This window comes from Haemorhous mexicanus, chromosome 3, assembly GCF_027477595.1.
Source record: "Haemorhous mexicanus isolate bHaeMex1 chromosome 3, bHaeMex1.pri, whole genome shotgun sequence".
Classification (NCBI taxonomy): Eukaryota; Metazoa; Chordata; class Aves; order Passeriformes; family Fringillidae; genus Haemorhous; species Haemorhous mexicanus.
In genome coordinates, this window is record NC_082343.1 from 7,607,409 (window position 1) to 7,633,263 (window position 25,855).

The window sequence follows — 25,855 nt, forward strand, 5'->3', positions numbered from 1 at the left end:
TGCCCGACTGAAATTGGTGACCATTTACAAACCTGTGGTGCTGTAAACCTGCCTCTGTGTACCGAATTCCTCATGTGCTGTCACTCCACCAGTGCTCTTGTCACCTGGATCCTTCCTGTGGGTGAGGAGGTCCTTAGCACAATGATTAGCAGAGCTAATATTTGATCTCCAACCAGAAGGGAACGCTGTCAGAAATGTTACACGTGGTGTTTGGAGTGCAGCTGAGTGAAACTCTTGTGACCCCGGCAATTCTGCAGTCAGCTGCTGCACTGGCAACCCCAAAGCTTCCTGGTTTATTGTGAAATGGTCACTGACTAAAAAGTAAACCTGGCAAGGGCACAGAGCCTCGATGAAATCTAGACATCTGCTTTGCCTCTTATGCTGCACCAGTCTGCACAGTTCAGATTCTGTGACTGAGGAGGGAAAGGCTGAGCAAAACCTTTCCCGTGTCTCACCTCCTTGCTGCATTTTCCACTTCTAAATCCCACCCTAATGTGCTCTAATTAAAATGCAGTCAAATCAAACTATTCACAAAAGTGCTATGTTTTATAAATAAAAAAAGTGGTGCTTTGCCCACTGCTTCACAGAACTGGAGATATTTCCAAGTAGGGATTGAATTTCCTTTCCAATAGCCGTGCTGCATGTGGGTCTTCCAGCAGCTTGTGGACATGACCCTTTTGTACTCGTTATTACTAATAAATCTTAAGTGATGAATCATAACCTTGAGATACTAATACTACCTGAAGAGATAAGGCATAATTTACTTTGTGATAATAGCCTCCATTGTTTTTATCACTACTGCTGATTTAGATTAGTTTGAGTGGATTTTTGATCTACTGATGTAGATTATTATGAGCGGACAACTAAAATTCCAAGCAAGTAGTAATTCAGCTTCTACACAGGGTAATCTTTCTCAGGGAACTGCCCACAGTCAGTGTTTTATGACAAATACATGCAGTGACAGATTAAATGGAGGTAAGTTCTTACAGAGGAGTTTGTCAAATAAGTTCTTCAAATATCTTTCCACAAAAAGGGAAGGAAACGGAGACTTTGCTACAGGCAAAGTTTGGAGTTGTAGTTCAGTACCTTTAGACAGAGGTCTGGAAGCAAGGGGTCAGACCAGGACAGCAGCTCAAGAGAACGCGGGTTTAGGACGGCGGATCGCTGCTCCTGTCCCGCTCTGAGGGCTCCGTCTGTCCTGTCTGAGGGCTCCTGTCCTCTCTGAGGGCTTCTCCTGTCCGCCCTGAGGGCAGCCTCTGTCCCACTCTGAGGGCTCCTCCTGTCCCTCTCTGAGGGCAGCTCCTGTCCCTCTCTGAGGGCTGTTTCTCTCCGCTCTGAGGGCTGCTCTTGTCCCGCTTTGAAGGCTGTTTTCCCCCGCTCTGAAGGCTCCTCCTGTCCGCCCTGAGGGCTGCTCCTTCCCCGCTCCCCGAGCCCCTCAGGGTCCGCTCCACTCCGCCGGCAGGGGGCGCCTCTGCGGCGGGAGCGCGCCCGGCAGCCGGCGGCAGCCAATGGGCGGCGAGGGCGGGGCGCGGGGGCGTGGCCCCGGCCCGCCTCCGCCGCGCTATAAAGTGCGGTAGCGGGGGCTCGGCGCAGCGGGCGGTCAGCTGGTGAGGGGCTTTCGCGCTGCCGCCATGGGGAACACCGTGGCTAGAGAAGATTTCGAGTGGGTCTACACGGACCAGCCGCACGCCGACCGCCGCAAGGAGATCCTGGGTGAGGAGCCGCCGGCTGCGTGGCGGCGCGGGGGGAACGCACACGGGCACCCCACAAGATGGCCGCCCTTGTCGGGGGGCGCCGCGGGCCCCCGGAGCCTCCCGGCGGGGCGGCCGGAGTCGGGCCGGGCCCGCGTACGTGGAGGCGGGAGCCGCCGCCTTGGCGGCGCTGACGGGGGAGGGGAAAGGAAGGAGCGGGGAAAGGAGCGGGGGGGCGGCTGCCTGCGGGGGCAGAGCCCGAGGCGCGGGGCGGCGGCGGCCCGGGCTGCCGTCCCGAGCGGCGGAATGGGAGCGCGGGTTCCCCGGCGGCCCCGGGCCGCTCCACGGCCGCGCCCTGCCAGCGGGACGGGCGGTACGGCGGTGTCGGGGCCGCTGTGCGCAGAGGTCACCGCGGCACCCGCGTCGCGGCCGGGGCTGGCGGATAGCGGCGTCGAGCGCGGCGCTGAAATCGGGGCTGAGCCTTCGTGAGCCCTTCTGAATTACGGGTGGGTTGTCGGCTCAGAGCCATTTCCTTCCTGAGGAGGCTGGATGTGGTACTGGTGCTTGCCATGTACGTGTCTAGTTGCTGAGCAACGTAAAAGTGCTAAAATGACTTGATTGGAAATGATTCATTATAGCAGTAAGTATCACAAGTGGAAAGGTCACGCGTTTTCATTATCTGTGCAGACAATTCCTAATTGGGACAAAGGGAGGAAAAACTGTAATCTAATTGGGATAGTTGGCTATGAGGAGAGCTTTGAAATAACTTATTTAATTTTTTTCCCATCTAGCTAAACATCCAGAGATAAAAGCATTGATGAAGCCAGACTACAACCTGATCTGGGTGGTTGTGCTGATGGTTCTGGCGCAGCTGACTGCATTCTACCTGGTTAAAGACTTGGATTGGAAGTGGGTGGTCTTCTGGGCTTACGTTTTTGGAAGCTGTATTAGTCACTCCATGACTCTGGCTATTCATGAGATCTCCCACAACAGTGCCTTTGGCAACTGCAAAGCTATGTGGAATCGTTGGTTTGGAATATTTGCCAACCTCCCTCTTGGTCTCCCCTACTCCATCTCCTTCAAGAGATACCACATGGATCACCATCGATACCTCGGCGGTGACGGCATCGATGTGGACATTCCTACCAACTTCGAGGGCTGGTTTTTCTGCACCCGTTTTAGGAAGTTCATATGGATTGTTCTTCAGCCTTTTTTCTATGCCATTAGACCTCTCTGCATCAATCCTAAACCCATTAGTCGACTTGAAATAATCAATTTATTGGCTCAGCTCACCTTTGATGTGGCAATATATTATTTATGGGGAGTCAAATCCATCTTTTACATGCTTGCTGGTTCAGTACTTGGTCTTGGCTTGCACCCAATTTCGGGACACTTTATAGCTGAACACTACATGTTTTTAAAAGGACATGAGACCTATTCCTACTATGGGCCACTTAATTTGCTCACTTTTAATGTTGGCTATCACAATGAACATCATGACTTCCCCAATATTCCTGGCAAGAGCCTTCCACTGGTAAGTTGACTTCTAAGGTTATTACTTTTTCTTAAATTAAGACCTACTTTAACATGAAAATAAGGTAGAACACTAACAGAAGAATGCAAGTTGGGAGATAAAAAAACAAAAAAAGCCCACAATATACATTGAGTGATAAAGGAGGTAATTATTTAGCATTTTAGTGATAGCCTGAACAAGCTTCCAGTTTACTACTGCTCAGTCCTCTTCCATAAAAGGAGAGGGGGGGAACACAAATCTTATGCTTTGCACTAACTTTAGCTTTCTGTAATTACAGCCTGCCTTCTGAATTCTTGTTTTTAAGTATGCAAGAAACTAGTTAAGAGGTTGTAGTTAACTCTGGAGATTTGTTATCTCTGTCATGGAAATGTTAAGGACATATTGTAATGTGTGCTTGTCCTTCAGTCTCTTCTATCAGGGACATCTTCTGGTGGAAGAAGAGAGAGGGCTTGACTTACTGTTAATGTTTGTTGTACTGTTGACAAATGTTTAATAACTTCTCTAGACTGAGCACTTCAGTTTCCTCTGGGAAGAGCCTTTGAACCCTAAATAAGTATCAGCTGTATGTTGGCAGTGTAGGACAGGCAGAATTGAGAGTTTGAAGCCAGGACTCAGACCTGTCATGCCTGCATGAGTAGCAGAGGTGAAGTTTCTCCTACTTCAACCTTTGCTTCTTACAGGCAGGAGCTTCTTTCTCACTATATCTGTTTTCCAGTTGAAGAATGGGAACACAGGCTTCAGGGTTACACCTGAATCTTCAGTTTTTCATCAGATACTGAATTTGCAATTTGACAGCAGCTGTGGTGCTGGTCTTAGAGCTTTGTGATTGCATTTGGCAATAGTGAGACCTTGTAAGATCATCCCTCTGGTGAAGTCCAAACTTGACTGGTATTTCTGTTGTCAGTGGTGGAACTGCAGCTGAAATAACTACACTAGCACTTTTAGCAGGGCAGGTAGATCGGGCAGTTGGTTCACTGAGGCTTTGTGTGGTGTTTTGTAATTTTTTTTTAAGCTAGATGATTGCTTTATTAATAGATTTTAATCTTTCAAATACAGTGAAAGTTGCTTTAACTCACCTTTGATACTTGGGTCTGTGCTATGAACCAGTATTTCATTTCTTGGACAGGTACTTTAGCTGAAGTAGGCTATGAATTTTTCCAGGTATATAATTCTAGGGGTAGACACCCAGTTCTGCTGCAGGACTTATAATCCACAGCTCTGATAAGAAAACAAAGCCTTCTTTTGGAATAGTGCAGTGCATTTGATTGGATTGGACTGCTGTGCTGTGTGCTAAAGATCCCCAAGTACTGAACACAATTCCTCAGCACTGGTGAGGTGAGAGTTATTACTGTTTAGTAAAAGTACATTGCCTAGGTGCACTATTTTATAGGTGTGATGGGTCAAGCAAGCTTTGCCTTCAAACCAGCCATGTAAATACCTTGGGTTTGTTTGTTGCTTATCCAGATTGATGTGGAATTTTGTGGAAAAATCCTTTTTGTTCTGTTCATGTTTTTAAGGCTTTAAGTGGCTGGCCCTAAATAGCAATATGGGCACCTAACTGAACCTGCTGCTCTCAGTTTGAACAGTGGTCTAGTTAACAAGTGGAACTGAGAAGAGTCTTTGGAAGCAGTTTATATTCATGCTTTGAAGTCTGTCTTCAGAAACAAAATATTCCTCAGAAATAAAATGCCTGTTTTCTTCTGAGTGCTGAGATTTGAAACTATATATAAAAATAGCTGTGTTAAACAGCTCTTCCTAGAATATAAAACATCCCTTTTACTGTTAGTTGTATATCTATGAGTCAGCACTGAACTGAGTCACACACTTTCAACAGCAACCAAACCACTTGCTTTGAAAAGCTCCATCACCCTGTAGGTAGCAGAGTGCAGGGACTTTGGAAAGTCAGCAGAGTTTGTTCTGGCAGCTCCAAAACCTTCACAGCAGATTTACTTAATAACTAGGGAATTGCTTTTTCCTTCAAGGAATGTTTGCTGTGTGTCATGAGTGGCCTTTCCTGGAGGATCTGACTTCTGGAATGAAACTCCCTGTGCTGTTACACATTACCAGGTTACACACTGAGGGCTGTAAAGTTGTCACAACTGATGTTAATATAACCAGTAAATAAACCTCATATCTCTCCTTCAGGTGAAGAAAATAGCAGCTGAATACTATGACAACCTGCCCCAATATAACTCTTGGATAAAAGTACTGTATGACTTCGTGATGGATGACACAATCAGCCCATATTCACGCATGAAAAGGCAATTAAAGGGTGAAGTGAAGCAAGATTAAACTTCTGGCAACCAAAAAACTTTGAAATGTCTGCTTGCTTTAAAGTGGCTGGTATAAAGGTTTCCTGCTAAAGCTGTTCACCTGTGTCTTGAATTAAGATGTACAGCAACATAGCAATGCATCTTTAAGGATTTTGTAGCAGACTCCAACCAGCTATAACATTCCTCACAGTCCTCAGATTTGTTGGTTTAATGTGTCTGTTTGCCTAAGGATCAGTGTTATATGCATAATGCAAAATCACTTTGTTACAGAATTTACTTTGGTAGGTGTTAAATCTATATAAAATGTCTGTCTGACTCATAACAGTTTAAAAGTTCTCAATGTTTTATACTGCCATCAACATGCTATTTAGATGACTAGTTTTAAAATGCTGTACTTACCTGTTAATTCTAAACTAACATGATTTGTTAACTTAAACATTCTGTTGAAAATGTTTCCAAACTGATGGTTGGAAGAACTAAATTTGCACAGAAATGTTCAGAATGTTCAGTCTGCTTTTGTTTAAATATGTCATCTGAAGCAATGCTTTAAAGTTCCACCTTTTCTAATGAGAGTACCTTAAAGGAGCAATCTATCAGAATGAAACTGGTATCTTTGAGATGGCTTCTGTGACTTCTTTATTTAAAAAAAATACATAAGGTGGGGAATTGTCAACTCCAAGGGTCCCATCTACTGCCTGAGCTGCTTCTGTTGGCATGTAGAGTGAGCAGGTGGCATTTAGGTAACTTAATATACCTGATCTGGGGTTTCATGTTGGAAAAATCTTCTTAGAGAATTTGGGGGTTTTCTGATATTTGAAGAAAAATTATTACCATGTTACTGTGGCTTCAAATATAAATATTTACACTTACTTGAAATTTGGCTTTTATAGAAAAGTGAATGGACTGAAACAGACACTATTTTGGCAAACAAGTCTAGTTACAACCACTGACAATACTGCCTATTAGCACATTAGTCATTTGTGTACACAGAAAGGTTGTCAAATAATCTCGTTTGGTTTTTTCCCCTCTAAACCTACAATACCCTCCATAAATACTTGTCTTTCTTATATATGTGGTGAGAGGTGGTGTTATCAAACTTCCTGCCTAGGAAATTTTTCATTTGGAACAGATAGACATGCTGGGCAGTGAAGAACCTTTCCATACCTCAGCAGAGTAGATTTGCCTTCTTGGCTTTAAGCAGTCAAACCTGGCTACAAATCACTCTTAAATCTCAAATGGTGGCTCTGTGCTATGTTCTTCATGAATCTGAGGAAGGTGGAAGTTGTAGCTGCTGTAACTCAATTTTAGATGCCTTCAACTCCTGTATTTTGGGGTGGTTTTTTGGGTGTTTGTTTTGAAAAGGTGAGTGCCTGAAAAGATTTTACTGGTATATCTTAACTTGGTCTGGACTGTGGTGCTGTTTTAATGTGTGTTTTGTTAAAGTGTGGGCCCTTATCTGTGGCTAAACAATAGAAGTGCTATGAAAGGCTGCCAGCCACCTACAGGGTGACTTCATTATGCTCACAACCTGTGAGGTAGCCAGTGTGTTGCTCAGGGTGGAGTGTAATGTCAAAATAGACTTTGCCCAGTATTTTTACATGTAATTAAAAAGAAAAGGTTAAAGTAATACTGGGTGAATTTTTGATTTGTCCTCTTATGCTGAAGGACTTAAGCTGTAAAGAAATTTGGTATTTCTAAAGCAGATTTGAGACCCTTCTATGGAATGGTGATACAGATAACCTGTGAAGAATAATTGCCCTTCCTCCCTATGCAGAGGAAAACTGACTTGGGTTGAAATACTTGTAAAGGCTTAAGAAGTTGCAAACCAGTTTCTTTTTAAGCCATTTAATATCACTCTTTGTTTTTTAAATTATCTTTGGTGTTGATGATTTATTCATAACTGGATGAAGGATGGAAAGTGTCTACAAAGTTTTATGGCTAAGAGCTGAAGTTACGAAATTCAGTTATCTTACAGGAATATTTAACATAAGCAGAGTTCAGAGTAAAAATTTTATAGTTAGTTGTCTTAGTTACCTACTTAATGGAATTCCTGCTTTTAAGCAGGGCTGAAGTTGCCATCTTTCTTGTTTAAAATTGCAATTGTTGTTTTAAGGTGTTCTGATGATGATGTTCTGTTCCAACTCAAATTATAAATACATTATTTTCACTTCAGGAGGTACTGAATGGTGCAACATTCTGAGGGAGATACTATGCTTGCCATAATCTTTCTGAAACATCTGCTGCTGGGTACCTACTGGAGAACAATTTAGTGTATTAGGTAAATCTGAGCTAGTGAGATTGAAGTTTGGATCTAAACAATGGTCTGGTTCTTGCAAGCCTTGGTAGCTCCCCTTCTCAGGCACAGCATTCCTGTGTAATACATAAAAAGCCTTAGCAGCCAACTCCAGTATTAAGAACTGCCAAAAGCAGATCATTTGAAAGGTAACCAGCATAGTTTCCTCCCTAAAGAACAGAAGCATTTCTGAACCACTGGTAAAAGTAATTAGGAGCAGCTGGCCCTACTTGACTGGTTTGATGTATTCTAAATGAACAATGAATTTAAGTTCTGTGTCATGGTGTTTGCTCCAAAGGCATGACACAGAAATATGAAATGCTAACATTTTTTGAAAAAAAACACACATGGACCATTCTAGTTATTGTTTTAAAGACTCAAATAGTTTTCATTAATACAATTAAAACATACCTGGCAGAAAGCTGTTAGTATAATTATATGTTTTGAATCATTTTATCTGGAAGTTGGAGGGAATTTAGACTAACTGGTGAAGAACAAATTAAACCTAAAGAGCATCAAGAACCCTGACAGTCAACCCAGCTGTTTTTTCTAAATCTATTCAGATGGAATGAGTTTAACTTTTGTGTTTCTACTTGTTTATTGGGGTTTGTTCCATTCAGTTTGGAAACATCTGGACATTCAGTCAGTCTGGAAAACATCTCCTTTATGTGAAATCAGTCAGGAATTTTAACTGTCACCCAAGTATTTTAGTTGCAGTTAAATTGTGCAGAGCTCTGAATCTTCAGGGCTTTTAGAATAACCTGCAGTGCTCAGAATAAATGTGCTTGCATGTATTTTAATGCTCCCTGCCCTCAATTATCTGGAGCTGCTTAAGTGGAGTAAGTAATGCATCCTGGAGTCTGATTGTACTAGGCATTAGTTTTCCCAGAGGACAGGCGTGGGTAACCTCCTCTCTCAGAACAACCCTTGCCTCTGGCATTCCCCATTTGCTGTGGAACCTGTCTGTTCCCAACATGAACGTGCTAAATGGGTGCATCTGTGTCTGGTTGCAGAGCTCCATGCTTCAGACCAGGGCAGGGCTTCCTCCCTGGAACCAGAGGTCAGTTGGAACAGTTGAGAATTCCAGCTGTGTGTCTCAGAACTCCTCTGGTGAGCTCAGTGAGCAAAGGTCTCCAGGTGTTGAGACGTGGATCTGGTCATGGCAAGTGGCCACTGTCAGAGGCTGAGGTCAGTGGCTCACCTCTGCCTCCCTGACATTTATTCTTCTGTCAGATGCAGTGGCATGCCACAGCAGAGCTTAAAGATGTTCATTCCTTATTTAATGATGAGGTTCAACAGGTGATAACATCAATGCCACAGACTGCAGGCTGCCCTACTCCAGTTGGACTAAGAGCAGGAAAGTGACTTTGAAGCAGCAACCTTGTGTAAGTAGTCTGGCACAGCTTTTGGAAACTGTACTCTTTAATTTGGAAGTCTCAAAAGACTTACAGCAAAGCAAGTTCTGCTGTTCAGCTTGCTCATTGCAAGGCACAGGAGCCACTTGTGTGTCTGCCAACACTGCTTCTGCAAGGTCCTAGGAAAGCAATCTGATAAATAGGTGTGTCTGAATCATGTGGATCTGCCTTTGGCACAGCACCCTGCAACTCCATGCAACTCTATCTTTTCTCTAGCAAATCTTCTATTTCACAATCAAACCTGCAGTGGGATACAAGACTTTAGTCAGGACAAAGATGTGGAAAAAGCTTTCTACTGAGCCAGGAATGAAGACAGCATTTTTCTTTTCTCTTTTTGACAGTCCTCTGCACTGCCTCTGCCCCTTATCCATGCTTATGTTAACACCTACTGTGCTCTGGGACAGGCTCATTCTTGTGGTTTTGATTTGTTGCTAGCCTCAGGAAAAGGGAGAGCAGAATGGCACGATGAATGATTTCTTGATCTTGTCACAACAGAAACAAGATGACTGGAGGCAAAGCCTTGAGGCATGTCTGCCAGGAGGGGTGGTGGCTGCCTATGCAGAACAAAATATTTGTCTCTATTGGGTGAAAAGACTCCTTCCTTAAAGCAGTTCCCATTTTCTGTGTACAAAGGATCTCTTCTGTACAAAGGATTTTTTTTTTTTTAGTGATACATACTATAGCCTAAGCAGAATTTCACACAAAGAGCAGTGTGGGTGCAACACTCATGTGTGAGCAGGCAAATGGAATTCAGCTGCCTACCCTTCCTCCTCCTTGCTGCACATGGAGCCCAGACAAGGTAAGCAGGATATGGACCCTTGACCTGGCTTTTTCTCCTTTCACCTTAACTTCAGATTTTCTTGTGCATTCAAAATCCTGCACTCCACTTCCTCTATCACCTGATCATGAGACACCTTGAATAATACACCTGGTTTGTGCTGGCACTCTTGACAAGACTGTAGTGCTACTACTGCTCCTTGATAGCATTTCCTCCCTTATCTTGCCTTGCAAGTCCTACTTTGCTTTCTTGCTCCATACATACACAGGAATATCATCATAAAAGGAAAATTCTCAGGTGGATATGCCAGGACTTGAGGACTCCAGTCCTGCTTAAGGTCCTCATCTACAGCTATCCTCAGGTATGGTGGCAGGAATCTTCTCTGTATATCCATAAAGGAGAAATTACTTATTCTTGTCATTGGTCCACTCAGCCACTCAAGTGAATTGAGTGTATCATTATTATTATACTGTTGTAGTATTATGAGTTTGTGCAGCCTTGAGAAAATAAAGCTTAAGGAGAGAATTTAGCACCATGTTCCAGGGGTGGTTACTAAGATGGAGGGAGATTGCCTTTTTACAGGGGTGACATGGAAAAGATGAGGGGTAAGGGGTGCTTCCAATTGGAAATGAGGAAAAACTATTCCACTGGTTGATTGTTCTCATTGTGAAAAATCTCCCCAGGGAAGTGGTGGATTCCCCAATGGCAGACATTTGTAAGATTCAGCTGGACAGGGTGCTGGGCCATCAATGTCTAGACTGTGCTTTTTGCCAAGAAAGGTTAAACCAGATAATCACTGAGGTTTCCTCCCAACCTGGTATTGATTGAAAATGATGATGCTTCATCTTGGATTTCTGGGAATGATAGCTGAGGCCTCAAGTCTGATTTACAATTAAAAGCAGGCACATCATCATCATCTGCTTTATATCCAGGGACTTAATTTGTTAGTCTGATGAGTCAGCATTTGAGTCACTGAGGCACCAACTTCCCTAGGAGAGGGTGGGAATGTCATGCCATGTTGAGCAAAAATCCCAGTGGTAAGAACAAGCTGCCATGATCATCAGTATTTTTAAAATGCAAGTCTGTGGTGGTAAGTTACATGTGATAGCCTTCAAACATGTACCTTTGGGTAAAAAGGTGCAGCAAGATTTCTTGTTAGCTGGCAATTGTGAGAAGAATTTAAGATGTAAGGTACTATTCTCTGTCAAGGTCAGTCTTGAAGTTAGATCTGGTTGTTCAGGGTATTTGTTTAAATGAAATTCAAGTAGGAGGTTAAGTGTTGCTTACAAAAACTATTTCATTGGGGTTTTTCCCTGAAAGCTTGTAGGTTTCATAATCTGTCACTTTTCAGTGTTTTGTCTTAACTAGGGTGCTTCCCAATTTTGAAAATTTATCTGTTTAAGAAAAATAATTAAGTAGCAGCTTGTTAAGTACCTCTTAACTCAAATGTTTCCATGTGTTGAATCATAGTATCATAGCACTTCTCCAATTTCCAAACTTTACTCTCCCCAAGATGACCCTCCCAGCTTGCCATCTGTGGGCAGTTTATTTTGGTAAGGTGGAAGGAAGCTGTTAGCAGCTCAGAGAACCTGTGCTGGCACAATCATGTGTCACTGTCATTGGAAAATGCATGATTAATGGTGTGATAACATCCAGTGCAGCACTTTCCCAGCCTACTTTCACAGCTTCTTTCAGTGTCCTTGTTCTGGAAAACAGCAATTTTCTCTGGTGGTTGAAAACAGCTATTTGAGCAGTGTAAACACTTGGAAGGGTTAGCCTGTGCCTCAGGGATTTCTGATTCAGGGCACCAAATAGACCAGAATGGTGTTAGCTTTTTAACACTAAAAGCATTCATTTGGAAAATGGAAATGGTTGTAAGAGGGAAGCATGTATTGTATCTTTTATTCTGGAGACAGTTAAATTAAGGATGCTTTGGAGCAGTAGGTTGTGATGACCACTTTTTCAGGTATAAATGTATAAAAAGTTGAGAGACAGATTTAGTACAGCTTCTTTCCAACCTGCCTCTTGAAAACAGGCACTGCAGAACTCTTCACCAGTGTAGAGTCTCTTTTGGGAATTGTCCAAAGGTATCACCTGCACAGCGACTTCTGCAGTTCTTCATACATTATTTGATCCTAACAGTGCCAAGAGAAGAGGAAAAATACCTCAGACAGTGGTAAAAAAATTACAGAGTATTTAAAAGTGACTTTGTGTATTATTTAAGCAAGTGAAACAAACCAGTTCTATGAGTCACGAGCTGCATTTTAAAACATTTACAAACAAAAACCTAAAGAAGGCAAACCTCCACTAGCCTAGCTCCTAAATGAGGTTGTCCAGGGAGAGTCACCACTGCCCAGAGGCCTCAGGCAGAGTTGTTACAGTTCCTGTTGCCATGCTGGGTTAGATGGCAGCTTCACTGAGAAGGCACTGCCCTCTTCACCACAGGAGCTGCTGAATTGACACTTTCCTCCCCCATCTCGTTCTGCACATTGAACAGACAGGATCATCCCTTGCTAGTCTAACCTAACTGTTCCTTAACCCTTTTCACTGGTCACTCAAAATGAGAGTTTTCAGGAGCAGAATACTTCCACTGAAATATCTGGGTTCAGAAGGTGATATCTGCCCACAGCTTAAAGAAATTTTTTTGTCTATCTTGAGTCAACCAATTAAACCAAAAACAGAGATGTGTACAAGATAGAAGAGGTAGATGCACTTGATCAGTAAGATGCAGCTTTTTTAGCCTTTTTAAAAAGTTTTCCAGTGTCATAGCAAAGTCTGTATTTTTTGTCAGACTGAATTTGTCTAGCAGATGGGAAGTAGCAGCTGGAAATGGGAGATAAGTATCTTGTATTGCAAAAGATATTTCAAAATACCTAACTGACAAGTCTTCAGATGAATATAACTGAAATATAGGACTCTCAGACCTGTGATATTTTAGCTGCCTTTGAGATGCAGAATAACATTTTTGGTTAACTAGAAGGGCTATGTTCTAATACTTAACTGTCATTACTATGTTAGAGGAGAGGTTTTAAATTTTTGTGGCTGTTTGCTTAGTGATTAGCAAAGGGGAAACAACAGCCAACATCATCTTTAAAGGTTCTTGGAGCTACAGATAACTTTTAATTTTATGAAAGGTAACTGACCACCAAAATACAATAAAAATGAAAGGAAATAGTTTACTAACTTCTCTCTGGCTAGTGCTACATGTGAATACATTATTGTATTCTGGCTGCAGCACAGTACACTCGTGGCAAGACATGGAGACCTAGACACAAGCTCTGTAATAATAGCAATTCCTATATATTAACTTCAAAATTATAGTAATTAAGATGACTGAACAGTTTTTCTTTCAGTCATTAAAAGGAAAAGAGCATAAGGAAATGTTGACAACAAACTTCCTTGACAAATCCAAATAATGAAAAGAGTGATAAGAAATAACTAAGATCATAAAGTGTGTTTTGTGTTCCATCTCAAATTTCCGTCTCTTGCACATCCATAGAAAAGGCTGAGCATCTTTGTGTGTCATCATCACAGGGGAGGAAAAGTTGTGGCAGGATGTGGTGCATGCTAAAGGCCTTGACTTCTCCACTGAAAGCTCAGCAGACATAGTAGCTTAGGGCCAGGTTAATAATCAATCTGGAAATGTCAATGAAGTCCAAGGCAGCACAGTAAAAAATAACCTTGATATCTTGGTAAGCCATCTACACAGAGTGCACCATCTGCAGCTGAAAAGGGAGGCTGTAATTTCTGACCTTAACACAAACATCAGGTTGGTTTAATGCAGAATCAGGCAGTGTCAGTTTGAAATCCACCTTAATCATTCCCAGCAGCCTCCAGCATCAGAAGAGTGTCCTTCCTAAGGGAGTAATGAGCTTTACATACTGGAATTTTACCTTACCTGTTTGGACACTGAAGATTTCACTTTCCTGAAAGCTTCTTCAAAGTGTTTACGAGAAATCTTGATTTCTCCTTAAAGAACAAAGCATTAGAAATGACTGAAATTGCAGACAAGTGGCAATCAAGTGACTGTTGCATGTATTTCAAGGCAGCATTCATGATACCTAACTGAATTCCCATAACCTTTCTGGAAGTGAATCCCTCAAATTCTGCTGCTTCCACTTCTGGGCTTTTTTTTAAATCATAAATTCAATATTAAACTTTCCTGTTATTTAAGAAGTGTCTAGAAAACATTTTACTATCATTCCAATTCTATTCCATTTCTATGTAATTGGTTTTATATCATTGCTTTATCTGGCATTACGCAGAAGTGATGAAAGCTTTCACTGCTACAACTCCCTGTGTTTAAATTTATGCAGATTGCCTTTTTGACCTTACTGCAGCTATCCACAGTAATTATTCTTAATAATAACCTTTTGAACAGGTTTTCTTAGTATGTTAAAACATAAGCATACATCAAATAAGTCAGATTCCTCTGCTCTGACAAGGAAGTACCTTGTTTAGTCTGGATTTAAAAATCCTAAGATGCCACTACATAAAGATTAATTATCAGCTAACACTATGCACAGGTACCAGATATGTCAGAAATACAAACTGTAATCTAGTTTGGTGCATTCTTTTCATTAGGATGATTATTGCTTTTATTTCCACCTCTGCCATATGAAATGGGATGTGCCAACGTGAAAAAACAATAATATATTTTGAGTCAGAGTTGAACAAAAATCTTCTGCTGATACAGTAAAAGACTAAAAAGCAAATGGAAGATACTAAATCAAAAATGAAATATACCTTGTCTAAGGTTTTAAGCAGAAGAGCAAATAGCCTACAGTTATGATTACCTGTGTTAAAGATAAAGATGAAGGTTAAATTTCACTGAACTAAACATACAACCTCACTGCTTTCTCATCTCACTTCTCTGCAGCTCATGTTCAACATTCCTATTACCAGATAAAGTTACACCTGGAAAATTTGAAGATGTAAGTTTAAAATATCAGGAATTTAACCTATTTCCCCAAGGAAATGCTATTTACAGTAAGAAAAGGGTTCAAATTGGGACTTTCTCAGAAGACATATTACTTTTAGACTGAGTCATTAAAACTTCATAAAACAATAAAGATATGAGAATTTAATTTTGCTTTCACTTTTGTTTTTAAGCATGTAATTTTTAACCAAACTGTGACAATGCTACAGGGAGAGAGAAAATCTCCTGCTAGGTAGCTGACCTCTCACTGCAGGTTAAGTTAGACTACTTTATGCTTATTAGGTGATAAAAGCTTGTCCAAAGCTTGATCATGTAGAAAATGTAGCTGTGAGTAATCCAGACCTTGGCTACTTGCTTTAACACACTTTGCCTGGATTTCTGATGACCAAACCAATTAGTTTGACTAAGTAGGTACAAATATTTTATTGTTTAAAACCATTTATATTGTTAAATTAAAATAATGAAGTATATCAACAGGTACAATCTTTTAAAAATAAGACGATGTACTTAAAACTCTAAATATGAAATTGGAGTTTTCCTGTTTACATAGATGAGTGAGGGATAGATGGTTCCTATCAAACAAGGACAAAATCTTGCTTTTCAAATTCAATTGCAAAGATGCAAAACTTTATTCTCACTTATTAAACCACACTTGCTCTTAACTGCTCTAAAAAAAAGTCTCATAGATTCTCTGCTTAGGATCAGCCCTACAGACTGCAGGTAATGTGGACATTTTTTCTTATAAAAATGTCCAGAAAGGGTCATGCTTTGTGTAGAAGGTCTGTATTTGTCACCGCAGCTGAAATAGGAGTAGGACTCTCTCTATTATTGCTCCTACACTGTCCATTCTGTGTGACTAGATCTGTTTGAAATAAATACACAAGATTAAGCTGAACAGGTGAGTTAAGATGTCCATGGGAAGAAATCAGCAGGAGCACGTGGTGTTCCAAAGTTTCTGAGGAACCTGACAGAAACTGCAGAACTGCTGCAGTAGGGTGGGTCCCACTCTGGCAGTGCTGCTGAAACCACTTTCATGCACCATCTTCAGTGGTTTGGAAAAGGGAGGCAGAAGTGAAACTCCAAATTTGCAAATGACAGTGAACCTTTCTGGGTGTTCAGTGCTGGCCCAACAATGAGGAAATCCAGGGATGCTGCATAAAAGTGGAAATCTGCTCAGGTGTTAGGAATTTCCCCTACTAACGTCTCTATCTGGCAATTGTCAGACCACAGTGACTAACATGATCAGCTTGCCCAGGCCTGTTCAGATTAGCAGTACAATTTCTGAGTTCTCCTAAGAAATATTACCAAAAGGATATCTTAACATTTCGCTTTCTAAAAGTACCTCCAAGCAAACCACTGCAGAGCGTTAGAAAAACCACACCCCTGATTTTATTCCAGAGGGAAAACATCAGGTATAACAAGAAGTTGCAACAGTTTCTCCAGAACAGAAAGGAGCAGCCCTGATTCCAAAGGACTGATTGAAGAGGACACTCAGCAGCCAAGCAGAGCGTGGGAGGGGAGGCAGCTGAGCTTGTCCTGCTCAACACTGAAGGAACAAAATCCCCAGTCTTCATCTTGAAGATAAAAATGAACAGGGTCTCAAATCAGAAGCCACCTCACATGTTTTCATACCAATCAGGGCTGACATCCTGGAAACCCAAGGACAGTCCAAGCAAGCAGCTGCTATGAACATGCAAATCGAGCTGTACATATATTATGAAATTGCTGGCTGCCTACACATTCACACAGTCAGTGCTTAGGCTGCAATCCCAACTGTGAAGGCTGAATTCAAGGGATGAACAGCTTTGAATAAAGCCTGCTGTATTCTGAACAATTATAAAAATGACTGGGATAAACTCAGATATTTCTACCTCAAATCAAGAGTTTTAGCCAGCTACAGCAAGCAAAATGAGTAACCAAGTCATACAACAGGGAAGGTTTTTACAGCTTGGGGTCTTTTCATCCTCTAGCTGAACATGCTTGTTGGCTCAGAACAGGGAATACAGACACTGTGCTCTGGTAATCTACTGTTGCTAAAAACCAGACAAGATTGGATAGGTACTAGATCAAAAAGAATCATTCAAAGCCATTAAAAGTAAAGTGTTGCTCTTAGAAATCAGGGCCATAATGAAAACCTACAATATTTTCCAAGGACATAATCTGAAAAATCACAATTCTATCTTAGCTCTGCATTTTGGCTTAAAGATAAAGTAACACACAAAATGACTGGGAAGAAATCTAAACAGACAGGCATTTTATATAACAGTTTCAATCTGTAATTTAAAAATCTCCACAAAAGTACAACTTAAACCAGCAGTTCAGACAGATAATGAAAGGGCAGAGACTGTACTTGAATCCATTTATAACTCCCTGGTAAAGTCCTGGCAAGAGGCACTGATGAGGTAAGCACCAAAGATCAAAAGTGGAACAGATTTTTCCCAAGTCCATCAGTGCTGGATGTACATGTTCAGTTACACAACACAGCTGGGTGCCAAAGGTAGGAAATCAGGGAAGGTGCAGTTTACAGCCCTCCTCCAAATACATCAGTGTAATTAGTCTTTGGCCGTGACAGGGAAAATTGGCAGTGGTATTTATTTAGTCTAGAAAATAATCAGTTTACATAACCATTTAACAGAAACTCTTCTTTAAGGTAGGTTTAAGCAACCTTCAATTCTTAAAAAAAAAAAAAAAGAATTGTGGTGACTTTTAGCATAACCATTTTTCCAGTGCCTTCTCCTCCCTCCCTTTATGTGACTCAATTTTTGTTTGGCTCAGAAGTCAATCAATCAATGATGTACAGCTTTCACAGCCTTATGCTTGTCTTCAACTACTTTAAATACTTCATATTCCATTTATCTTGTCACTGTTAACAGTTAAGATTTTCTTTTTAAAGCTCTCTTACCCTTTTTGCTTTGAGTATTCTGCAGGGCCATTTCCTGTCTCAAGGCACAAATGGAAGCCTCACGCACGAGAGCTGAAAGGTCTGCCCCTCTAGGGATACAAACAACAGGTTATTTGGGGATAAATTTCTGTTTTGCTGATGGTAGAAAGACAAGACACTAAAAATGACATTAAAATTTGGCTGTGCTGTCAAAGTTTCATCTTAAGAACACTGGAAAGAGGCCTGATGATTACACAGTCTGCAACCTTCATTATGGAGTGATGCCCTTCAGATTTTAGCCACAAATTAAGATCAAAATAATGAGAAACAAGAAGAGGCAAAAACCCCATTCAGCATCTTTGAAAATGCCAAAGTGTTGATTAATACTGTGCCCCTTCTTGGGAACATAACTTCTTTTTTTTTTTAATGAATCTTATGAGAGATTCACATGAAATCCCTCAGCATTACAAAAAGGAGTTGCTCAAAGCTGCATCAACAGAAAAGTTAACATGCTCTTAAAATAACAGTATCCACAAAATATGGTCAGATCAGTTCAAGTATTTCTTTCCAGTTTTCTGGAACTGGAACAGCTGGAACTTTTCACATGTCTTTCAGATGGTGAAAGTCATCAAATCAAAAAAAAAATTTCAAAATTAACTCCCCATGCTTCATTCATTTGGGGGACTAGGCATAAAGTATTTTAAAAAATCAAAAATTAAACCCAGCCAGATAAAACAAAAAACCCAAATAAACCAAAACCCACAACAAAACCCCAAACTCAAAATACTGATCAACCCAAGCATCAAAAAACCCACAACCAAACAACAAAATCTCAAACAAAAAACCCACAAAACCTCCACAACAAAAAAACAAGCCAAAACCCCCACACACTGAACAAAAAACCTCTGGACTATAAACCAGTGAGTGAAAGGTGTAGAAAGAAAAATTACTCATCTTTCCCAATAATATTGTGGCAAGCAGCCTGTCATAAACTTTATCTTTTGTGAACTCCATAAAAACATTGAGTATTACTAAATTATTGAATAGTTTAAAGCTTTTTAAATTTTATGGACCATAACTGCAAATTACTCTGACAGGTATGGCCATCAAGCTTTCCCTAAAGCCACACCTTGCTATTCCCAAAGCTGAAATGGGCCCTCATTACTCTGTCAAACTGCTTGCTCTCAGCTCTGTGACAGAACAAGCTGGTTATGACTGCTTAACCAATTTGCTTTCATCACCATTGTGTATGGGCCCACAACTTAAAGAGGGCTCTTTGTTCCTCAGATGATGCAAGAATTAGAAAATAAAACCAAAGCAAACCAAAAGGCCTCCACTGTTCTGTATTTGCAATGTGAACACTATTCCAGATGAAGATTTAGCATCCATATATTCCTACCAACTTCTTGGAAAAAAAACACAGGGAAAAGCAAGAAAAATACCCTAAGGGAAAAGGTTTATAAAGTTTAAAAATCCTCTTAATAATACCAACAAAACACATCTGGATCATGCACCAAAGACTGCTGGCACTGCACATGAAGTATGAAAGTCAAAGGCAGAGGATACTCACGTGTAACAATCACAGTGCTGGCTGTAAGCAATTTCCTCCAGGCTCACATCACTGTCCAGGGGAGGCCTGGTGCCATCCTAAAGGAGTTGAGGTAAGGAAAAAGAAAAGGTAAGAAAACTTTTTTTCTTTTACATCTACCATCCCTGAAATGATGAAATTTCTTTAATCACGAATCATATAGATATCTCTCAAAAAGAGAAGGTAAGAAAACTTTTTTTCTTTTCCATCTACCATCCCTGAAGTGATGAAGTTTCTTTAATCAGGAATCATATAGGTGTCTGACAAGTTTCCTGCAATATCCACAAATATACATATTTTTAATCTCAAACTGGCAAGGAAGATAATCAGCCTTAAAACCATTTAATTAAGAAATGTTAAGCAATGGTAAATTTTAACTTGCCACCCACAGATTAGGTTTTCTCTAAAGAAATGATGGCTAGCCTGCCCCAGGGCATTGTAGCAACAACATTATTCCATATGTGGGCTTATTTTTAATAATAGTTGGTTGCTTCAGCAGTTTGTTTAGCTGAACTTCCTCTAGTTTTACTGTGTGTTGAAATCAAACAGCTAAGCAATAGGCAAGTCAGCTTAGTCTTATCACCTTTAAGACTAAATTAATTGTGTATCTTTTATATTCTGGATATAGATTTTCAAACTTAGAAGTTTTCCATTTAGTTTCATAGGAGTTTAGATATACTGTAGGTTTTTGGACACTGCTTTTCCATATTATTACTGCTTCCTCCAGAAAGATTCCAGAAGTGGTTTTTTATACATTTCTGTCAGACACTCATTTGACAGAAATGCATAAATTCACATAAATATTTTCTGACTCCTTCAGAGGAACTAATATACTGCATACCTACAATACCTTCCAGAGGAAAAAATAAAATGTGTAGTACCTGGCAAGTTAAAATACTTGAATACTTAACAGACAGTGGAACAGTCAAGGACTAGGCAGAGTAAGGAAACAATCTTGAATGAATCTTATACAGTTAGAAAGGGAAAAAAATCCAGAATAACACCACAATAAAAAGATAAAGGAGCAGCCTGATATGAAAATATCCTGAAAGGAGAGACTTTAACCTGGAAACAAGGAAGCCTCACACAACTTCATATGGGATACTTTAGTAACTCTCATAGGAAATTGCAAGCCAGAGAGATGCCTCCTCTGCTAAAAAGAAATGTTTAACCTGTTGCCTTGTGGAGCAAATACACTGGGCACGTTTTGCTCTCCCTGCTCTGGAGCCAAGCTCTGTGCAGCAGAGGAGCTTGATGCAGCTTCCAGGGATGTTTAAGTGCAGCAGTACCTGAAACATGTGAAGGCAGGCTTCTCTTGCATAACGTGCATAATCGGGAATGACTGATTTGTACAAGTTAACTGAAATAAAAGTCTTTCACAACCCACTTTTAGACTGTCTTCCTGACAACCTGTTCCTCCCCCCAAGTTCCTTTTCCACCCTTCATGCTGCTTTTCTAAGCATCCATCTTTTCATTCAGCAAGGATTCTGTTTCCACATGCTGTGCATGTATTCCTTGGGGATTTCAGGGAATGCATGGCACCATTCAGAAGCCACTCACGTCTGCACCAAACATTTTGTTTTCTCTGGCCTTGAGCAAGTATGTTCTCAAATTTATCACACTTCCTCACCTAGAATGCATGGATGAAATCTGACAAAAAATTAAGCACTTCAATTAATTTAACACATTTTCCCCTCTTCCTACTCCATGTTCTTCTTTCAGATAACTCCTACACATCTTTAAAGATTTAACTCCTCATTCACCACAAGGATTTGTAATCAAAATAGCCAGACTAATGTGAATTAAGCATGCATGAAAGCATTTTGCATTCCAAAAAGCAAGATAAACAACATGATAACCAGTGACAGGATCCACAGAAACCAAGCTGATAAACACTGCAATGTATTCCTGCTGTTAAGAAGGCCCCTAAGTAGATAAGTTCACATCAAAGCTGATGTCAGCAGAAGACAAAAATATTCTGGCAGTGGGATAATAACAGGGTTACTACATCTCACTGCCACTCCTCTTGGTGCTATCCCAACAGGAAGATAGGATTGTAGACATAAAGATTCCCAGGAGAAGGGAGCAAAGACACCTTTCAGCGACCTCACCCAGGATTTATGGCAGTAAAGGCAGTTCTGAACTTGATTCTTGATGGGAAACTGCAAACAGTTCTCCCCAACAACCAGCTGGTCATTGACACACAAGAGGAAGCCAGAAGATGAAGTGAGGACTCACTACAGTTCCTTGTCCTCAGTGTTGCCCATGAGTGATCCTGCCCTTGCCAGGTGGGTTCCTGTATTTTGGTGTGGCTGTGAGAGTGTGAGCAAGGCAAAGCAGTGAGAGGGAGAGAAATCAGCTCCATTTAATGCCACCTTTGCTTCAGTGAAGGGAGCAAGGCACCAAGCTCTGCTACACTATTCCCCTACAACTCTAATTACCTTTAAGAATAAATCTGGTAAAATAGAAAACTGTGATTCCTTACAGTATTCAGAGATGTTACACTTAATTCATCTCAGCATCTCATGAAGAACATTAACAACAGGGTTGTGAAAAGTATTAAGTGAAGTATTTCTGTAAAACTTAGAAACAACAAACTTGTCTACTGCAAAAAGCAAATGGGGGAATACTTAATCTATTTTCATCCATGAAGCAATGCACAGAACAAATGAAGGAAAGTCTAACATCTTGAATTTGTAATGAGAGGTCACCCTGTGAACATCCATTTTGGCACGAAAGAACAGGCTGGAACAAGTTCTCACTTTCTGAATTCTGAATCAATTATTGCCTATACACCACAACTTTAAAGTTACACAAGTCTGAATTATCCCTTATTACAAATACACTAAACAAACTTTGCCACACTTCTCATAATGCTGTCTTTCCTCTACAGCAAAGACTTTGTCTCCTTTGCAGCTCAAATTAAGATCTGACAGAACACTCAGTCTTAACAGTGTTGATCTACTGGGAAAAAAGTAGGAAATATCCATGTAATTCATATGTATGATTTTTATGTTCTTTTTTAAGGCCTTGATTCCTGCTGTGCCCTACTTGGAGAAACACTCCCAGAATTCTATCATCCAAGTGTCTGAAGCAGCAGATTGTGCTGTCCACCACAGGGAGGGCCCATGAAGGCACAGATTGTACATTTGCACATTTACTTTAACATACAACCTCGATCATCACAAGCTTCTTTTCATCCTAAAGCAAATTAGGTGTCACAACTACTGTTGAGCAAATACAGATGGAGCTTGTGAGTCATTCTGCTGAATGTCTGGAACCCCCCAAAAAAAGCTTACAAAACACTTCTAGGCCCATTACTCACTCAGATAGGAATCTTTTAATTAAATCTGTTCAAACTGTGACTATCAAGGCAGCAAGTTCTATGTTTAACAGGTTTGCTTTACTCAAGATTCATCAGCTCCTTGGAGTCCCACAGCAAATTTAACAGCAGATGGGCTGAGGGAATACTTTTATGACCTCATGGAATAGCTGAAAGTGTTTCATGAGACAGGATCCTGCAATTCTTTGTAATATTTTATTTGTCTTACACCATTCCACCAAGCTTCAAGATGAAGGATATATTTCCAAATACTCACTTTGGTGATGGTTTTTAAAATAGCAAGTCGATCTTCAGCTGGTGGCAAACCCACATAGAGTGTTTTATCCAGCCTACCAGGACGCAGGATAGCTGGGTCAATGATATCTTAGGGAGAGGAAAAATAGAAAAGAATTAATCCAGAAATGAGTTGCACCCTTAGGAATATCTGCACATGACAAGCAATACATGCATATTTGTACCAAGACTCAAAGAAGCATTTGTGCCATGACTGAAGCTGTGAGCATTAAAGGAGCTGATTGAAAAAGTTTCATTTTTGTCAACAAGTCTCTAACAGCCAGGAAAATTAAGCCACATCTGATCAATGATGGCCCATAAATACCAGTTTCAACTCTTCAGTTATGAAGACAACTCTATATTTGGCAATACATAATTAGAATATTTTTGCTGAGGAATTCCACATTAATTATTAGCAGTTTCTTCTACTGGAAGGAACTCTACCCAAAGGGACAATGATAAGTCAAACATAACAAGCACACAGGGCCAATCACAACCATCCATATGCAAACTTCATTTTATTGGTCATTTGTATTTCTACTACATAATGGTTATCTGAATGGTAAAACAGGAAACCCAGGAAAATACCAAAAATATCTGCAAAGAACAGAATTTGTTTCCCAGGGAGAGCTACAGACTCCAAATTTATTATGTGTGGAGAAATAAGAAAACAAAAATTATCACAAATGTTTCTAGAAAACCATTCAAAGCTTAAGAGTAACAGAAATGTGTAGCTGCCTTTTAGCACCACAGGCTGTGATACTAAATGTACACAAAGACAGTCAGGATGTAAATACTGATTATTGGTATAACAAGAGATACAGAGAGGGCATATAACCTGGAAAAGGCCTCAATTCCTGCCAGTGTTTCAGCACAAACTGCCTGCATGATGTTTCTCAATGCTTCTTGATGCCCTATTTCCCCATCTACCAAAACCCAATAATGGTATTAATGTTTCACTAAGGAATTCTATGGAGTCACCATCCCTGGAGATCTGTAGATGTGGCACTTGGGGACACGGTTTAGTGGCAGATTTGGCAGTGCTGGGTTAACAGGTGGACTCCATGATCTCTGAGGTCTTTTCCAACCTAAATGATTCTGTGACTCTCTGATATCCTACATGCCACAGTAAGGTGAGCAGCAAAGTCCCAGAAGCACTCACAGAAGATATAAAGAAATCCATACTTTTACTACAACAGCCAATTTGAAAGTACATAAATTATATGAATGTGTGAGGTAGCTACTGCAAGAACCTCTCCCTAAAGTGGCAGTTGATGATTCCATCTAAGTCTAAAGCTGGAAATTATCAAGGCCTCCCAATGAAGCTGCCAACACCCTGCATTGGCTCTGCCCTCCTGACAAAAGAGAGCTCACAGACAAACTACTGCATTCCTGTACATTAAAGGTGAAGGACTGGGGAAAGTGAAGCTGCTAATCTTTACTGTACAGTAACAGACACCACCCAAACCCTAAAACAGTAGCAGGGAAAGTTAAACTATCACTTTTTTGGCTAATGAAAAATGATTGCTTAACTCTGTCCACACTTGAACTACCTGATCCTACCACAGTCTGGTCTTGATCCACTTTTTAAAGATGGGCATGGTTTTTGTTCAAGTTGCTCTCTCAGTTATGCTTAAAGGACAACTTCATTACCTTTTTCTTGGACAAAAGCTTTTTTCCCCCCCACTAGGATACAGCAGTCATGGGCAGAAACATCTATGGAAGAAAAATCAGCTAATGCAGATGCTAATGTGATGAGAATGGTGAGGGGAAAAAAAAAACAACAGGAATTGCTTGTATTAATTTAATCCAGACCAGATGAAACAAGAGTTAAATAGAATCCCTGCTGTGGCAGGCACAGACAAAAACATGTAAACATGTTACTTATACATCTGTGCATTGTTCCAGATGACACTTTGTCTTGCTTTTGACACAAGTGCATTTTCCTGTTTCTGTGTTCCTTATCACATTATTAATAGGAGATGACAAAGTTCACTCAAAGGATCTCTTACAAACACCAAAACAAATACTCTCAATAGGGCCTGCATTACAACACCAGGCACTTGCTGATTTCCCCATTCTAACATTCCAAAAATAAAGTATTAAATAATATTTTAAAATATTAAGCTTGGTATGGAAAACACTGTTTCCATTTTGCACACTGACAACATGGTACTTGCTATTTGTCCCACAATATGAAGGCAGCAATGTCTGAAGTTGCATTCACCTTTTTGTATGGAAATTATCACACTGCCTGCATTCAAAAAGTTACCACAACTGACAGAACTAGATAAGCTGCACTAATGGTGGTTTACAGCAACAAAGAGCACACCAAAGTCTGAATCACAGAGCTACACACTCCTCAGCTCCTTATGAATCTCATTTCATTCTTCTGGTTCAGACCTGGGCCTGAAGTTCTTGAAAACTCATCACATAACACAGAAAATTAATATTTACTCATTGGACAAACTCACTCATTAGCTGCACTTCATATCCATTTAAAAGAACTGAATAAGGTACCCCCTCCTTAAGGAATTTCAAAGCATTCCACCCTGGTAAATCATAACACTTCCTCCATATCTACTATCTTAAAACTTATCTAAACAGAAGAGAGTCCAGTCATTTTAGATACATTTACCATTTTAATGAAATTAGGGTAGTTATTGCAGATGCCTCTTTCAAAGCCTATTATTATCCCTCAAGTTGGAAGGAAAGTGAAGCATGGAAATGTGATGAAACACAACACTTCTTTTCCAAGCAGTTGTCTCACAGACAGAATATATTTCTACTGGGAGAAATGTAAATAATTTCCTGCCTTTCTGAGGTGGTCAATGGTGTTGACTGCCA

At 40.5% G+C, this 25,855-nt stretch overlaps 2 protein-coding genes across 2 annotated transcripts in view; one reads left to right on the forward strand and one right to left on the reverse strand.

Annotated features, from left to right (window-relative positions):
* Nucleotides 1–1,541: 1,541 nt before the first annotated feature.
* On the forward strand, nucleotides 1,542–6,374 carry DEGS1 (delta 4-desaturase, sphingolipid 1). Its single transcript, XM_059840677.1, has 3 exons — nucleotides 1,542–1,713; nucleotides 2,483–3,225; nucleotides 5,371–6,374. Exons 1-3 carry the CDS (start codon nucleotides 1,632–1,634, stop codon nucleotides 5,515–5,517), a joined length of 972 nt encoding a protein of 323 aa, XP_059696660.1. The 5' UTR covers nucleotides 1,542–1,631; the 3' UTR covers nucleotides 5,518–6,374.
* A 5,482-nt stretch (nucleotides 6,375–11,856) lies between these two features.
* The window catches only part of NVL (nuclear VCP like), a 40,064-nt gene continuing 26,065 nt past the window's right edge, over nucleotides 11,857–25,855 (reverse strand). Inside the window, exons 19-23 of the mRNA XM_059840676.1 lie at nucleotides 22,992–23,098; nucleotides 19,375–19,451; nucleotides 17,826–17,914; nucleotides 13,883–13,953; nucleotides 11,857–12,119 (exon numbers count right to left, since the gene is read on the reverse strand). Coding sequence (XP_059696659.1) covers nucleotides 12,075–12,119; nucleotides 13,883–13,953; nucleotides 17,826–17,914; nucleotides 19,375–19,451; nucleotides 22,992–23,098 — 389 coding nt within the window. The 3' untranslated portion in view covers nucleotides 11,857–12,074. The remainder of the gene's footprint in view (nucleotides 12,120–13,882; nucleotides 13,954–17,825; nucleotides 17,915–19,374; nucleotides 19,452–22,991; nucleotides 23,099–25,855) is intronic.

Bases quoted from the DNA above. Each gene is read 5' to 3' on its own strand.
- DEGS1 (XM_059840677.1), top strand. From the start codon at position 1,632: ATGGGGAACACCGTGGCTAGAGAAGATTTCGAGTGGGTCTACACGGAC. The intron at 1,714-2,482 runs GTGAGGAGCCGC...TTTCCCATCTAG, and splicing joins CCGCCGCAAGGAGATCCTGG to CTAAACATCCAGAGATAAAA. The intron at 3,226-5,370 runs GTAAGTTGACTT...TCTCTCCTTCAG, and splicing joins CTGGCAAGAGCCTTCCACTG to GTGAAGAAAATAGCAGCTGA.